Raw genomic sequence first — 18,113 nt, 5'->3', positions numbered from 1 at the left:
CAATATCAGCATTTTCTAAGCGGTATGCTACTTAAAGTAGGTGAAAACAGCAATGTTGGTAACTCCATGTAACAGTATCAGTTCTTTGCAATAAGTGTAAATAGTAATTAGATTCTATCTATACTTTATATTGGCAGATACTATTTGCATGTCAGTATTTTTTTACATTACAGTTTTTTTCAGTCGCTAACAAGTGTTTGTCTTACCAGTTGTCACATTTTCAAAACTCTAAACACAATTAGCACAGCATCGGTCTTTTGTGGCCATACAATTCACACATTTCATGTCGTTTTCACACAATATGCAGTCAGTGAACACATTTCCACAATGCTTACATTTTCTTAACAGACAAGCTATACCTCCCAACAAAATTATGGATTGTTTTTGTAGTATTTACGAATGTTAACACACAACATCTCACAATAGCAAAAACAATATTCCAAACCCTAGATACAGTATAAAAACTTTTATGTTGGGTAAATTGGGCTTGATTTCACTGAGAGAGGCTGATGAAAGAGTGCAGCCCAATTTGAGGCGGTTGCCTCCATTATATGCATCTTTCAACAAACCAACTGGTAAGTGTTGCATTTTACATGGATTGTTTCTATTCTCACTTGAGATGTCAATAAGGTCATACAGTAATGTATATGTAGAATGTTTTGTCCCTCTAAAGGGACCTTCTGGGGGAAGAAGAAAGCTCCTCAATAATGATCAAGATCAATACTGTAAAACTTTTTCTGTTCTATCATACCGTACCCTTTAGTCAACAGTAAAGGGGAAAAACTGATTTGCTTTTTACTGGAATGCTTTTGGATGTAAACATTGCTGTTCATGTGGACATACAGTTCCCCACCAAGAAATGTAGTTTAAAAAAATGTTGATTGCATGTTTTGCATGCAAATACATGTAAAACTGAAACATAAAAGTCTATGCCGTTTTTGTAATGTTAACAATAGCCAGTATTTTGAAACCTGGTGTACTTTGATTGACTGCATGTACCTTGTGAAGTGAAAACAAGTGTTATTTTTTAACAAAATAATTTCATTTTGTTAGATTTCCAGTGTTTTGGTAAAGTTATTGTGTCCAGAGAAAGATGTGTTCTATTTTGAAATGAATAGTTAGTATATATTTAACAAAATGTGTTTTAAAAAAGAAAATTATCCATTTGGCTAATTGTGTTTTGTAGGTGTGAGTCTGTGTTAAGTGTTTTGAAAAAGTATCTGAAGTATGGGTAAGGGCTTGTATACGATTGAAAAAACTGTAACATGATGCAATAGTTAACATATAATTTACACTCTAACTAAAATTATTAAATGGATGCCACAATATTGGGAGAATAAAAACCCTCCCTACACGGACCCCTAACTCTACCCAATAAATGCTTTCATTCTTATTAAACACTCGTTAGGAACTTTATATAATTTTCTTAATTTTTATTAAAAATAAAATGCCTTTTCGACATGATATTTGATATGAAAAGGGAGAAGAACTAGGTCATTAAAAGGGGGATTCCAACCAGAGAGATCACATTAAAAGGCAGTACTGCAATCCTAAGATTCCACTGCCTGCACCACTGATACCATTCTACCACTTAATGTAAATAGACACTCAGTTCTATCTTTAGATCTCTTTTGATCTCTTTCCAACAATCCCTCTTAATTTCAATTTAAGTGTGCTTTATTGGCATTACAAAAACTGTACATTTTTCAGTGCCAAAGCACAAATATTCTCTATCTCTCTCTTTCAGTGTGTTTAATTGGCAAATGGTTGGTATTTGGTGTTATAACTAGTGTCTTACTTGTTTAGTGATTACAGAGTTTAGGCATAGGGTGCCAGCGTCCACTAGGGGGCCTCAGCGAACTTTTAAGGAGGACCCAGGATAACCAGCATTAAAATGGGTAAAGCAAACATTAAATTAATACAAAACAACTAAAAATCATGCTTGAAAATCTTTAAACATTCTTAGTGTAAGTTTTATGTGAATGAGGCATTTATCTATCCAGGTATACAAAAAACACAGTATTGGGTAAATTGTTTAGTAAGGAGCATTCAAATATTGTTATTGACAATGATGGGCCTTGAAATCAAAAAGGTTGAGATTCACTTCTTTTAGGGGGTGAAATATTTAAAATGTAGTTTTTTTTTGTGATAAAATGTAGGTTGGATTTTTTTACTTTTTAAATGTTATCAATTAAAGTTCTTTTTAAGTTGATCAAACTTTTTACAGTGTAGGTCGAATGCCTTATGAGCCTGTAATACATATAAAGATCCTGTTGGGGGCGCCATCTGTGCATAATCAGGCGAATGTGATACAATCCACAAACTCACAACCAGCAGAGGTCACAGTAAATCCTGTTCAGAAACATGCGCAGTTTTGAAATATGTTTGGTTGTTTTCGTCACCGCTTATTTTTTCCGTGATGACAGCTCTGTGAACTGTAGGCGCAAACACACGGCATGTGTTCAATGTATGTGTTTGCCTTCAATAATCACACACTTGATTACAAAATCAAAACTTTACATTAGCTTTACTATTATTATTATTTATTTTATGAAGGGACTATATGCTACTGAGGTAATAAAACGCGACACGAGCTGGTCTCATGTTTATTGTTGTTTTTTAGGATTCACAATAATGAGTTTCACAATTAAAAGTGTTTGCATGAGACAACAACAGAGACAGAGAAAAATTCTTACTTCCCTAAGCTTTTTAAAGGCACTATAACGTCGACCCGTATTTGTTCCTCTTTTACTGTTCTCTCTGGTAAAAAGCAGAAGTAACCTAAAGCATGTGACTTAAAACTGTACTGGTTCGTGTATGTGAAACTACCTTCGTGTTTAAATTTTGGTTACCCACTTAGCCCCTCTGCTATAGTTTACCCCTCCCCCAACCACCAATAACTATGTCATGAGCGTAGCTTGAAGGTGTCGTGTGATGTCATTGTGTGGGACTCGGTTGAAAATGACAGGTGAAGCATTAGAGCGTGTTGTTGGATGACGTCACGCCGAGTGGGAGAGTGAGCTCAAGCGGCTATGGATTTGTTGAGTTCGGGGCAGACGGTGTGTTAACGACACCTCTCTCCCTCCCTCCCACCCACTCTCTCACCCACGGAGTCTGACGCAGTTAGTATGACCGGAGTAGTAGCAGTAGTAGTACAATGTGTGTTTAATGCTTAGATAGACGGTGGGGAAAGATAGTCTGACATACATCATCTATAAGAAAGATTCATTTCATAACAGTGAATAGATGGAATGATATTGTATTGAACTGCATTATAATTAATTTGATTTTCGGCAAATTATTTCATTAACCTAACATTAAAATGTTTCAGCAACAAACACCTGCCATGTTAGTCTTCTAGATTTGCACTGTTTTTATGCTGCTGTGCAAGCACTGATACGTTTTCAGTATCATTTTGGCAGAAATAAAATAAATATTATGCCCTTTTTTGTAAAAGTCATTCTGTCTAATTTTTCTTTAAAACGCATAAAACAGGACACATCACAAATGTCCCTGGTTATTAGGTTTGTAATGGTAATTAGCCTACATCAGAGTCTGTAAATGTGCTTTTGTATTTGTTTACTGTACAGAGAGTTTGTGTATTTGTGGGAAAGTGGGTCACTGAGTTGACATAGAGGATTTTAAGAATGGAACGGCAGTAAGAGATTTATGTTTTCAAAACAACAAAACTTCAAATAAGCTAAGGTCTAATCCTAGGTAATCATCAGGCAGAAAGAGTGCAGCCCCACTGTGTAGAGTTAGAGGGATTTTCCCTCTGTGCTGAAGTCTGAGATTCATTTCACATGAGGTAAACATTTCAGTCCAACATGCATTAGCCTATATAATTAGACAGCCCTTCAGGACATTTATACATCCTAAACATAATTGTTTAATAAATACCTTTGACTTCACAGTTTTAAAGTGTAGATTTGCTTGGATAACTATTCTAAAGTTGAATTTAAATATAATTTAAAATAACTCTTTTGCTTCCTGTCTTTTCTTTCTATATGATCATAAAACCACAACAATTTGAAAGTTGCATTTTCATTTTTACAGCAAGCAACTTTTTGTTTTCTTCTATAGGTTGTCTATATAGGCAAAAATCACTGCCTCTCACTGGCGTCAGCTAGTAAGTGCTGGCATTGAAGCTTTTGTTGAGTCATTGAATCACCGTTCTTACATTCATATGGTGAAATCTCCAGACACAATATTATCAAACTGTAATTTGATATTTCTATCTGAACTTCCTCATTCTCCTTGGGAGAGTAGACCGTAAGAGAAGGCAGCGCTTTTGAGGCGTGTCATTCATTTCCCATCACGCAAAAATATGTGTGTTTGTGTATGTATGTGTGTGTTTTGTGAGTGTGTGACGGAGGACCGGGGAGGAGCTTGACTGGAACTGAGAAGTTTGGCTTTGTTGTGTTTTGCCCTGGCTTTGTTCCAGGGCAGAAATGCTTTGACCGAACATGTATCATTCTAACTAATTTAGACACAGAAATGACAAAAGACTTTGGAATCTCTTTCTACTCCAGATCAGTGTTGACTGTGGGTAACAAGATGTGATGGGTAATGATAATATGATTAAAATTCGAAGGCCCTGGCATGGATCCAAAACAGAAATCTAATTTGTGTCATGTACAGAAGCACATACTTATATAGCTATGGAAAAGCCTATGCTGGAAAAATACGTAGGCCGTAGTAAAAATTAGAGTGTCATATGTTTAAAATATAGACATGTCTGCCACAATTTCATCATTGTGGTTGCAATGTCTCAAATATGAAGTTTAATTAAAAACTTGTTTCACAGGCATCATTCTTTATATTTCCGCTTGGAAGTATGATTTACATAGGCTAGTTGTGCTTAAACTATATGTGGTTTTATTTTAATCCTTTTCATTAGTTCCAGGAAGGTAAAGCAAACAAACGTCATTATTTTATTCACCGATAGATAGCTGTTCCAGTATTTCCCTTGAGATCTTTGCGATTATTACCTCATAATCTGTAGTTATGACAACACCAGCCATTGATATCATCAAAGACAACCATTAATCTGTAACGTTTGCCCTCATTACCAACAACTAAAAATACTGAATGAAATCCCAATGTCCCACGGCCCTGCTTCAAAGTTATGCTTGCATTATCCTTACAAGAGACAGAATTGTTTTTCTGTTTAGAAGCTACATTGTGGTTTGCTACAGACAGACAGGAAGCCACAATTTTAAACTGCATATCTTCCAGATAAGACCATATGAAGTCTGTTTTAAAGTGTGTCCTGTGTTCACAGGTATTGACGTATCTATGGGGAAGAGAGCCGTTGTTGCTTCTCTGTCATACTGTCAATAAACCACAAAATTTCATGAAATATTGTAAGCATTGTCTAAATCTTAAATAAGATTATTCGTTCTTGACGTATAAACTCTTATATGGTATTTTACTGAGCCTGATACTTGATAGATTGACAAGATTGATACCTTATGTTTTTAAAGTAGACTGATGAAGTTATTTAACAAAATAATTTGCCTATTATTATTGCACAGGGTTGCAAATAAAGTTAACGCTTGTGTAAAGTCATTGGATGGGACGATAAATGCCAATACACACTAATAATACCTGGCTGATATACAGCCGATATTATGCACAGCTTTTTCAGGAAGTTCTTATTAGTCTTAAACCACTGTTAGTTTGAGTTGTTTATGAAATTATTTGAAAAAGCAACACTTGTCAAACATAATCACATATTCTTTATTATCATGAAGATACCTGAAATGTTTTGAAGAACAGCAATATAATTATATGCTTAAGCTGTTCCCTGGATATGCGTGTGTAAATGGTTCTTCTTCTGCGGCCCATATTGAGTTTCTGCACGAGAGCGCCCTCCTTTTGTATGTAGCGGCATTTCACCGTAATTCAGTAAGAAGCATAATAAGCATCATCGGCCGATATCAGTATTTCAGAGTTTTGTTTTTAAACAACTTCAATAATATTAGAAATGTATTGCTGAAACACGTTACAAAAACTGTGAACTATGTAGTACTGAATTATGGAGTCGCAACGTTTTTCCACATTTTTGTGTTCAGGATTATTTATTGATTATTTTATCTAAAACGGTGTCTTGATGACGCACTTGAGTCACCGAGCACCGAGACCTAATACAATCACAACACGAGCATCATCAATTCAGGTTGTAGCTGTATGACAGTTTTCCCGCGAGTGGGCGTGGTTTCAGCTCCTACAGCAGACACGCCCCCAGCAGTTGAGATTTTGATAACTTGTTTTATTTACTTAGTGTTCTTTTTACTCATTTAACTGGTGGTTCATAACAATTTTTTCTGTGGTATGACAAACTAAGAACACATTTAATATCAGACTTTACACAGATTTTAAATTTTCTACTAGGCAGTCATTCTGATATCATTATTTATTACAGGCATTTTTTGTGTGTAAAACATTTTACACTCACAGAAATACAAACTCGAGATAACGGCTTTTCTTACAACACACCAAGGAAACAAAATAGGAAACAACTCAATATGAGCTCGGAGATGTCGTAAAGGTTACATAATCAATTTTAGGTTGTGTAAAACAGGCAATGGCTTATAAAGATATCTGCAAAAGAACAGAGATTTGATTGACTGAGATAAACTGATTATCAATGGAGAATAATGTCATCAATTCAAGCTTGTTTGCAAGCTCCATATCATTCAGTTTGTATAGTATATTTGCATAATATAAAAAATAGAATAGAAGGGAAACTGTCATCAGTTTTGCAATACTGCAATCCTGACATGACATCAAACAAGAAACTGAAAGGAAAATGGTATATTTCCAAATCATGGCAAATTGAAATAGGCACAAAGAAATTCCATAATTTCGAAATGAACTGAGTAACTCGCAGCACTGCAGTATACATTTCAGTTCATGAAGAGCGTGTTGGGAAATTGCTTGAATGACTTTTCATTCTCATTATTAGGAGCACCACGTGCAAATTTCATAAGCATTGCACTAACCAGAGTACTGGTTATAAAAATAGAAACATTGGACATTATAACTGAACTGAATGGTGACAAGAATGTAAGAAATATGTACACTCAGATTGAGTTTATTATTTTATTGACCTGAACTTTAGAATGTAAAGCAGAAACAGTTATAAAATAGCTGATTAATTCAAACAAATGTTGAGGCCTTTTTACACCTATTAACAAAATGAATGAAAAATGTTTCACCTACATAAAATGTTTCTTTTTCCATAAATCATCTCAGAAACAAAACATATGCAGTTCAGTAGTATACATTTAAATTTTATAAAAATACAAAACATTAACAACATATAAAGACATATAAAAGCAGTTTTACAATCATAACAAGTGTATGTTCAATAGAGTAAATCAAAAATAAAACATTTATATTAGTTTAGCAATGAAAGACTGAAAACAGTATGTTTGAGAACCTTGGATAAGAAGCATGTATAAAATGACATAGCCATTACCCGGGGAAAAACCCCTGCAAGTTCCCACTTTAAGGAACACATCTACTTTGATATTCTTGAGAATTTGTGGACACATTTTCCCAAACTTTTCAAACATGATCATCAGCATCTTAGTCTCATATTAGGACAATGAGCCTACCTGCTTTTCAAAAAAAATAAAAAAAATAAAATACATTCAGTAAACATGAATCCGAGCCTAGATTAAAACCATGCTCCTATTCACGTTGCCTCTAACCTTACACATTGCCACTTAGTCAACATGTAGATATTATATTACATTAATCTTGAACAGATGCAGATGTATAACTCAGTATGGCCAGTTTAAAGCATCAAGGTGACTGTCCTGCCCCATGCCACTGGTGGGGTAGAGCCCCTGTGATCCCCTCTGACTTTGACCACTGGTTTCCATTTGCCTCATGGCCTCCTGGCTGCTTCCATTGGTGTTGGGGCAGTTCAGCAGAGCGGTGAAGGACTGGTTACAGTCAGAGGACATGGTGCAGGCTGAACCCAGCATAGCCATGTTGCTAGGACTTTGAGACTCCTGTTTCAAGTGGTGGCCTTGCTGATGGCTGCCCATTAGATTTTGCAGAAACTCATCATCTATGTTGTAGCCCACTCCCAATGACCCGCCTGTGGCCGCTGCCCCATTCTGTGTGTTTTGAGACTGTTGGAAGCCAAAGCTATTGAACCAAGTATGGGATGCATCTATTCCCTGCAGAGGCTCTCGTCTTGGGGGTGCCTGTTGGGCTGGCTGGAGCTGCTGGCTCGGTTGCTCCTGTCGAGGCTGGCTGGCTGTTTGGCCATTGCTCTGAAGAAACTCCATATCCAGATCCAAAGAGGTTAAAAGGGGGAGGCTGTTTCCACTTTCCCCTGTGCTGGTCATATTAGGACTTGGGTTTACCTGTTGTAGGGTCACCCCGTTACTGGCGTTGTTTAAGACTTGGCTGGTCCATGCTTGGTTGAGTGTCTCTTGAGATGGAATTTCTGATAGAGGTGGCATCATGGGGCGGGACTGAGGGACTTTGCTATAATAGCCAGATGGATTTTGTCTCGGCACACCATGGTTGGGCAGACGATAATTTTGTGGTTCTGTAAAAGGTTATAATGGTAAAATTATTGTGTGTTATTATAGTAATAATGTTTATAGCAGTTTCAGCAGTAACAACATAAACAAACAGCTTTCGCGGAACAAACAGAACTTCCAGTAAACTTCCACAAAGAATAGAGTCCTTTTAGAGATGTTTATTTCTGCTAACAAGCAAAATAAACATGAAGTAGATTACCTTAGTTCAAATCATAGCTAAAACAAATCAAAAACTACACTGAGCTAATCATACTGTGAAAAATTAATGTATACAATGTAAAAAAAAAACTACAGAAAGGCTGCAAAACCTTCGTTCACATAGCAGTGATCCATGATCGTCGTCTCTGCTCATCTTTCAGAAACCAATCAACGAGATATATAATTCGACGAGATATTTGTTCCAGAGTTCAGTTTTATCACTAGCCAGACCATTAAACAAACAGAGACCGGAAGTTAAAGTCCAGATGTGTAATCACGATCAAAAAATGCATGTGTGTCCGATGAAACGTCTATACAGAACATTTTGTATTCAAGCACAATCTGTTATTATTAAGGAAGGGCTAGATGTTTGCACCATATAAAGTGGCAGGTTTCTTACCGGTTTTGATTCTGTGACTCATCATGTTGGATGAAGGCACTGCTTTTGGTCTGTTTATCGAGCTCATAGCTCCTTGGGAGAAGCTGGGGAAAGATTTCATCAGGCTTTCAATTTTGCGCTTCTTCTCTTGACAGCCATAGGGATCTGCAAAAAAAATATATGTAATGTTTAAAAAGTATTTCATTTGTTACACATAGCAGATGGATCAAAGACTAAATTTTCGGTTGCACTATGTGCACTTACGGTGTACTTAGAGAACAAAATACTAAATAATATAAGGTTTGTGTACTTAATATGGGTTGGGGTCAGGGCTCATAACTAGTAATAGTATAGGAAGTATGGAAGGCCAACAGATAAGATCTTAACAAAAACGTGATATAAAAATATAATTACTTATGTATATGTAAAATAATAATAAAGAAATACTTAAATTATATAAAAGGAATTTGTCAGCTGTCGGTGGCAACCTCCATATTTCATTTTTTTTTACTATTAGTCACCCTTCACACATCTGTCTGTAGGTTTTGCAAATTTAACCAATGAAAATATTAAAAAGAGCTTGTGACTAAACCTCGCAACTTCTTGGTTGCTTAGATTGAGTGAAAAACCTCATAACTATTGGACCATCTCAGCTTGCTTTTAAATATTTTAAGATAATATTTTAAATAGGACTTTTATATTAAATATGGAGTGTTTTCTTACTCAACAAACATTATATATATAATGTTTTTAGGACTTTTTAAGGAGCAGAGAAGAGGGTCTTAAATAGCCAGTGCACTGATGACATAACATGAGATTTTTTTTGCCAAATGAGAAAAAAACTGAGTAAAAACGTTATAACCTATGAGTTCATAACAAGATCAGATTGTGTCTGACAATCACTCGTCAAAAACCAAGTAACTCCATTTGAGTTTGATTTTGTTAAAATCATAATAATGAAATGACACAGGAAGTGCAACATCAATGTAGACAATACACTGTTTTTTAGTGTTTTTCATGTCCTGGACATACTGGGTTCCCGCCCAACAGCAATGTTATAATTCCTTTTTAAAAATGTAAAAAAAATTAAATGCATACAGCTTGTAGGACACGTCTAGAAAGGAACTGTATCTTTTACCTTTGTCATCGGGCAGGTATCTGAACTCCATGGGCTCACTGACCTCCTGGTCCGTGGGACGTCGCAGCTGCATGCGCACTGTGACCGGAGCTGTGATGCTGGTATCAAAGTAAGGGGGCGTCTTAAACACGATGGCCACTTGCCTGTGTACATCTGCCTGAGAGAAGGAACCTTTGGCCTCCCAGGTTGGAGTGAAGAACCTCACCTCAATGTCATCTAGAGAAGATGATGGGTGATGTGATGGAATGAGAAATTAAATGACCAAAAACTGCTAATGGATAGTTGAGTGTATAAATAAAAAATGAATGGATGATAAAAAGCAAAGCATTTGTGGAATATGTCTGAATGAAAAATGAATAAATACCAATATATGTTTCAGATTACTACTTCAAGGTCTATCCACAATTCCCTTATGAAAGATGCTGTAAGTACTATTCAGAAAATTGCTCTCTGTCATAATTGTATCATTTTATTTGAGGTGCGCGGTTTTAAAATGAGGGCATGCAGTTGAGAAGGTGGTGGAAATTGCTTAAATGTGCTTAAAGATCAATCTTCAGACAATCTTTTACCTTTTTGTACTTTATCGCAGAGGAGGAAGATCTCATCTCCTCCCTTTACACTGCCACTGTTCTTGTTTACTCGGCAGATTCTCAGCTCAGCTGTGTTTGGTGCTCCTGTAAAAATAAAAAGAATTATCTAAAAATTCACAACACACAAAAACGACTTCTTCAAAACAAGACAGGCATTTGCTCTACTTATCAGTAGAAAGCAATCTCTCACATTCTTTGGCTTTATCTGAGTTTCTTTAACACTTTCACATTTCTTAGCAGTCAAAGCTGTCATGATTTAGGGAGTGGCTGTTTATTCCTTCCTCTTTTGCTGTGTTTCTGCGAGTCAGATTTTTCGTAAAGGCACATTTAACCATATTAGCACAGGAAGCAACATGGACTACATTAAATATTTTTAGGTCGGTCATGTTTGTGTACCCTCTTTGGTGCATCTGCCAACATAGTTTCATGTCTGTTTTTTGTTTTTTAAAAATGTAATCGTACAAATTTTTTTGAAACTTGAAAGACTTGCATAACGGCCTCCATGTGCACATGAAATACTTTTTAACCCGTTACCCCAGTCAAGGCCGGAGCTTTTTTTATCTGCTCAGAGACCCAGATTTAGCATCGTACAACCACACAAAAACATTTTGCAAAAGCTGCTGTCTTGCTGGCGCTTTACACCTCCATCACGTGCGGAAGTGTTGAAATGGACCATGCACACTTCCTGTAGTGTGTGATGTGGCTTACTGACAGCCCTGTCACTTTAGCTGAGCAGAGAGTGAAAATAAAGCCATTCTCCCAGATACATCTTCATGCTCTGATGCAGCATGACTTCAGAATGCATAATGTTCAAATAGAAGTCAAAACTTTTCCGAAACTCTGGAGAAGTAATAGTAGAGTTGCAAAAAATGTCTGCCTGTACCATGCGGTTGTACCACCTCAATTCACGCCATTGGTTGAGGTGCTCAAACAACTGAAATGCGTCAAGTTTGGTGCACAGTTTAAGGGCTGTGCAGCCCTTAATGGCTTCATGGCAACTTACTATTGTCATAGATGGGGTTGGAGACAATGGGAGGCAGCATGGTGTTATACATTCCAGTCTCATCTTGCAGGTAAACTTGGAAGCATAGACGAACCACGTTTAGGTCGTACTCCTCAGTTTGCAGCAGCTGTTCCCGGGGAACTGTGTACATAAAATACACATGAAATTAAACACTGCTATTTGCCCAAAAAACAACATTATCACCTCAAATATTTTATTATACACTCATGTTGATTTAAAGTTTTACTGTATGGAAAACAGAGCAGCTTGGGTCCAGAACAACCTGACTGAGTTATTGAATACTTTATCTTTAATCCTTAATATAATTTATTAATATCAAAAGAGACTTTTTATAAGGATATTTATGCATTTGGGATTTTGAATACATTCAAGCAAAACAGTTTATTAGCATATGTGGATAAAATAAAAAGATAAGCAGATTGTCAAATAAGAGAGATAAAGGGAATAAAATAAAATAAAACAGAGAGCACCCAGGCATGAGAGTGAACTAAACCTAAATCATAACTGGGGCAAAATGCATCTTTCACCACCCAGCAAGCCTTTTTGCATTTAAAAGACGTCCACAGCCCAGATTTCTATGATAAAACAAGGCAAAATTCAGTGAAATTTTTAACAGACTTCTTTCCATACCAACAATAATAAAAAATTATTTAATTTAACCAACTTCAAATCAATTTCGGCTATTTAGCCTGGTCTATAGTTGACCTAGAGGTTTGACCTTGCTGGGCATTAAGATAAAATTAAAAAGTATCCAAATAATCTAACTAACGACATATAAATGATATGAAAAACATATAAAAATGTAAAACACATAAGCAAAATAGCAGAAGAGAGGTCACATGCCGAATAGGAAAGCTAACAAATAGCTCACTCCAAGTACTTCCGTGGTTCATTTGCACCTAGCCGACAAATTCAAACACCACCAAGTCAGAAAAAAGAAAGCAACACCTAGCCCAATTTCATATTTTACTCTGCACCATCACCAGATATGTCAATGACGCATCACCTCCAAACCCACAGCCACCCACGATCATTTAGACATTTCTCAGTGTACGCATCCCCGCCCACTCTCGACTCTCAGGAGTCTGTCTCTGCTCACCCTCGCGGCAATCCCGCCCACGGTTGTGATGATGAGCTTTGAGCGCTCTGAGGTCACAGCAGGTGGAAATATCGCAGCGGGTTTTAGAGAGATAGCTCGAGTGACAAGAGTTTGACTGCTGACAGCGCACAGTGGGGGTGGGCCTGACGTGCAGAGATACCTCGGCCCAGACCACAAGCCAGAAGAAGGAAAGATAAGGTGGAGATGAGGAGAGACCGAAGGTGAACACTGAGGAGCATTTTGGAGAGATTTACATATGAAAATACACATAGAGAAAAGAGGGACGAGCTTGTGTGGGTGTGGAAGACAGTGAGAGGTGGAGTGTGAGAAAGGCAACCTATGCGTGGTCGGGTCAATTTGCGTACGTGTGGTTCTGCGTTTAGAGCAAGAGGAACAAGAGTGGACAGTAGCAGGTGGATGATGATTTAGGTTAGCGTGGGCTGGTGGTAAAGCAGAGGGTGTGCGACAGAGTGAGAGAGAGAGAAATGGGGGCAGGCAGGTGAAAATTCTCCATTTTGTGGGCACACCACTATCGCCAACCCTGACGCTTATGTTTTGGCACCTGAACCCACCATCTGTGAAATGTAGCACCCTACAGAACTAAACTCCCACCATCCAGCTTTTTGCATCTTTTGCACAGCCACGCACGGAGACGGTTTGCATATAACAATGGATTACCTTGTATATACATAGATTACCGACATGTTGTATGCTGAATTTGTCACCATTTAAATTTATCTCCGGATAACGTCAGCGCCAATGAGATCATCGCTGGCAGGTCATTCGACACATGAACGAACTTCAAAAGAAATATCAAAACTCGCTACTACAGCCACCGTGACTAATATATAGCTAATTGAAGGGGACTGTGAGGCAGTCAAACGGAGCGATGTGCATTTGGTTATGACAGCAGAAGTGAAAGCAGTCCCCTTTGCAGCTCACCACCACAGAGACTAGGAGAATAAGCATGAGGAAGCAAACTCAGCACACACCACAGGTTCGGGATCACAATCTGACATTCCTCCCATTCATCTGCCATACTTTGGGACGACCTGTTGCAACACTTTTAGAATTCACTAGTTTCAAGCTACATACTGACACAGCTGGTTAAATCGATAGGAATTCATAACCTTTCAAACTGTGAGTTTGTGAATTGGTTAGTTTGGAGTATGCAACAATGTGATACCTACTATTAACAAAACAACCAGATGAAATACACATGAATCACTAAGCAACCTTCCAATAGTGACTGGAGGTCAATTCATATGTACATCCATTAGTGTTATGTTCTTCTTATGAACTTCAAGTTATTTTTGAGGCACATGTTAAGAGTTGTCTTGCGCAACCTGAATTGTCTTTTGGCGGCACTAGCAGTCATGGATCATCTATCTTAAAGGAAAACGTCAAATTTTTCAATATTTAACTATGTGCTTACCTCAACTTAGACGAATTAATACATACCTATCTTTTTCAATGCCTACTCTTTTAATCTTTGTACAGCGCCTCGTGAATGTGTTAGCATTTAGCCTAGCCCCATTCATTACTATGGCTCCAAACAGGGATAAATTTAAAAGCCACCAAATACTTCCATGTTTTCCCTATTTAAAGACTGTTACATGAGTAGTAAGTATGGTGGCACAAAATAAAACTTTTGTTTGGAGCCATAGGAATGAATGGGGCTAGGCTAAATGCTAATACATACAAGAAGCGCTGTACAAAGATTAAAAGTGCACACATTGAAAAAAAGGTATGTATGAATAAAACTAAGTTGAGGTAAGAGAATAGTAAAATATTGAAAAACGGTAATGTTTTCCTTTAAGATAGATCATCCATGGCTGACTGCTAGTGCCGCCAAAAGACATTCAGGTTCATATTCAGGTTGCGCAAGACAACTCTCAACATATTGTGCCTTAAAAATAACTTGAAGTTCCTTAAAAAATGTGGATCCCCAATACAACGTATAATTGACACAATGCTTCTCACACAATAGACTGCAAAGAATGACCAATCTTTTGGTCTGCATGTACACTCCAACCTGTACACTCCAACCAAACTAACTATTAGTTACACAAAAACGTATAGTTTATAGTTCCTCTTGATATTCACGGTAGAAAAAGAAGCCCTTCCTCCCTGCCTGAACAAATTCCCCCTGATCATATGCTGCACAATACCACAGCCAGTTGTGCAACAGCTTTACTTACTAAAGAGAAGTGATTCTTTCTCTTATTCTAATTGCATTTGGAGAGGACAGTTTGTGTCATATAGTATTTAAGGCAAGTGACATGGCCTGATGGTTATAGAGTTGGGTTTGTAACCCCAAAGTTGTCGGTTCAAGTCTCACGACCCATTTCTCCCAAGTGCTCCCGGCCGGGCACTGCAGCGATAGCTACCCACTGCTCCGCGTGTGTTTGCTACTCAATGATATGGGTTACACAAATACAGGTGGTAGGGTCTCACCTTTGAAAGGATTGATGCATCGTGCAATCCTCTGCATTATTGCATCCCTCACTTCTCTCCTCCGTACACACTGGATGCCCAGGTTTTGGAAACTAGAAAAAAATGTAAACACCAGATTTGTTTAGCTCATATGTTCTTCATCTTAAACACTTATCCCAAATACTAAAGCTAACAGGAAGACTGAGGTTAGACGAACTAACCATACTGACATACTCTTTTAAATTGAGGCCAGGATGGAGCTCCAAGGCTCTCATTTTGCATACAGGGGAATCCCCTGATGGCTTCCTACTCTGAAACAACATGCTTCTTAAAAAAAATGAAGAATGGACAGCCCTTCGGAAGAGAACTGTGGTGTGTGTGTGTGTGTGGGTTGGAGTAATACGGAAAGCAGATTGGAATGGCTTTGATGTGGGCAACATCGATGTTTCGTTTCATTAGGAGAAAAATGGTACAAAATAAGATTACAGCTAAATATGCAGATAATATATCTCTCTGTATTCCTCTATTCATATCAGCATTGCAACACTGTGCCCGTTTTATCAAAGCAACAACTTACGCAATAGCTCGGCGTTCAGGTCCGAATTCAGCTTCATAATAACCATCCTTGCAGTCTTTACCCACCAGGTCATGGGGATGTGGTTTGTATGGTTCGCTTTTGGTCACCAAGGAAACACGTACTTTTCCTTTACCGGAAAAATTCAGAATCTGATAGAAAGAAAAGTGTAGCTTGTAAAACATCTCAGCAAGTTTATTATAGGCTTCAGATAACTGCTCCATTCAGTATATTTTAAAGTAAATACCCCATGCCATATACAGTCAGTACAGGCTAAGTCAGAACAATTTCTATACCTGAATGCTGGGATACGTCCGATTATTGTCAGAGCTTTTTTCTCCGGGAATGCTGCCTGCTGAACGGCCCTCGCATTTGTACCTGAAGCGCATGCCTCTCTGTTTTGGCTGCTCAAAGATCTGAACACAGGGCTCTCCCACTGTATAGAGGCAAAACAACATGATGTCAGTATTAGAGATTTGATCAAAGATACGATTACGAGTCTACAGAGGAAAAAGCTTGTACATTTTGAGAAAATTACAAAAATAAAACAACAGAAAGGGTAATGTGCCCGAAACACCTGCATCTGCCTTTTACAGAACCTGACCATAACCTGACCACAAAACACAGCCTGCTGGTAAATAATTTCCCGCTCTCTGAGTCTGCACCTGTCAGTACAGACTCTTTACAAGTTCAACCAGGTGCCATTAAACCAATAAGCATATGCAATAATCATCACCCCTGCACACCTGCATACACAGCTGCATTTGTCATGCAATATCTTTGTGGTTATTAATACACTTGACTTGCTTAGGATGTTGGTACAAACAGGTGAGATCTATACAACTATGCATTCCTTCACAGTAAAAAAACACAAAATATGTTTTTTTTAATGCTTAATCCTACTTTTTGGTTGGTTTGCATTTAATGTCACTTACTACTTTCTGGCTGCTCAAGAGATCTGTCACTTACAGGAAGTCACATCTTATCTACCTCCACGGTAGACACACCACACATACTAAACAAAAGAGGAAGTAATCTAAACGATGACTATGGGACGAAACGCCTGACGTTTGAACAAATTGGATGATTAATGAGTCTATGATCCACCCTAAGCTTAACTCTAAACATGCTTAATGTAAAACAAAGATGTCAAAAGATGTTGCTTCCTGTACTTACGTAGGTGGGGGTCCCTGTGCATTGGGAGGAGATGCGCTATAGGAAAACATAGAGATTTAAATTTATAAGTATTCGCCCACAGATTATATTAAAAAACAAGGAACAGGCATGAATGCTAAAAGTTCCTCATTTTTATTTCCTGGTATAATTGTACATCGTATAATCGCAGCTCATATAATTTACCGAACACTCATCTTAACGTAAGAAATCATTTGTTTTCAGGTGATAATATATACGTTTGCCATTCTTTAAACTGATTTTTGTAGTAGGCTGTAATTTGTAAAGTTACGAGCCTGTATGGTTTATAAATCTTTATCGTTAATGCAGAAAATGTAGGCGGTGACAGACAAATTAGACAGTAAAAACAAACAAGAGACTACGTAATGTGACTAATAAAACTATTGTCTGAGTCTGTACAATTATAATGTTGCATTTAAAGCATCTTTAATGAGATAAATACGCCTTTAAAAAAACAATTGTGTTCTAATGTAACATACATTATAAAGCTTGATATCAATCGATGACATAGTAATTAACCTTCCCTCCTGAAAAAGATCGACATTAAGACTAACAGTTATTACACGATTAATATGAAATACCGGCACTTACCATCCATATCTCCGATCACCCTTCTTCTCTTAGGTCTACTGAATGTGTGTGAGCTATAAAGTGCTGAAAAGATATACACAGTATCAATTCTTCACACAGACACACAAGCGTACTGGGAATTCCCCACTATATACACTATCCCCACCCACAGGGCAGAGACACGCCCATCAGCCAATCAAACTAAGAGAATGCGGCACGCTACGTCAAATTCAAATTTGGCATATTTGTTGGTTCAAATGAAAAATGTCAAAGTGCTTGTAATAACTATAAATATACAGCAGGTAATGTTTGTTGATAAAATGAAAAATGTAGATACATTT

The 18,113-nt window shown here is 37.5% G+C and overlaps 1 protein-coding gene across 1 annotated transcript; it reads right to left on the bottom strand.

Moving 5' to 3' along the window:
• Window positions 1-7,093: 7,093 nt before the first annotated feature.
• Window positions 7,094-17,912, bottom strand: rel (v-rel avian reticuloendotheliosis viral oncogene homolog). Its single transcript, XM_065296711.2, has 10 exons — window positions 17,794-17,912; window positions 17,185-17,220; window positions 16,305-16,444; window positions 16,012-16,160; window positions 15,456-15,547; window positions 11,879-12,019; window positions 10,855-10,959; window positions 10,286-10,501; window positions 9,169-9,312; window positions 7,094-8,575 (listed from the first exon to the last, which is right to left on the bottom strand). The coding sequence occupies exons 1-10, from the start codon at window positions 17,798-17,800 to the stop codon at window positions 7,794-7,796; spliced, it is 1,812 nt and encodes a 603-aa protein (XP_065152783.1). The 5' UTR covers window positions 17,801-17,912; the 3' UTR covers window positions 7,094-7,793.
• Between the last annotated feature and the right edge of the window lie 201 nt (window positions 17,913-18,113).

This window comes from Paramisgurnus dabryanus, chromosome 20 (genome assembly GCF_030506205.2).
Source record: "Paramisgurnus dabryanus chromosome 20, PD_genome_1.1, whole genome shotgun sequence".
NCBI classification, from domain to species: Eukaryota; Metazoa; Chordata; class Actinopteri; order Cypriniformes; family Cobitidae; genus Paramisgurnus; species Paramisgurnus dabryanus.
This window is presented reverse-complemented; position numbering and strand designations above follow the sequence as displayed.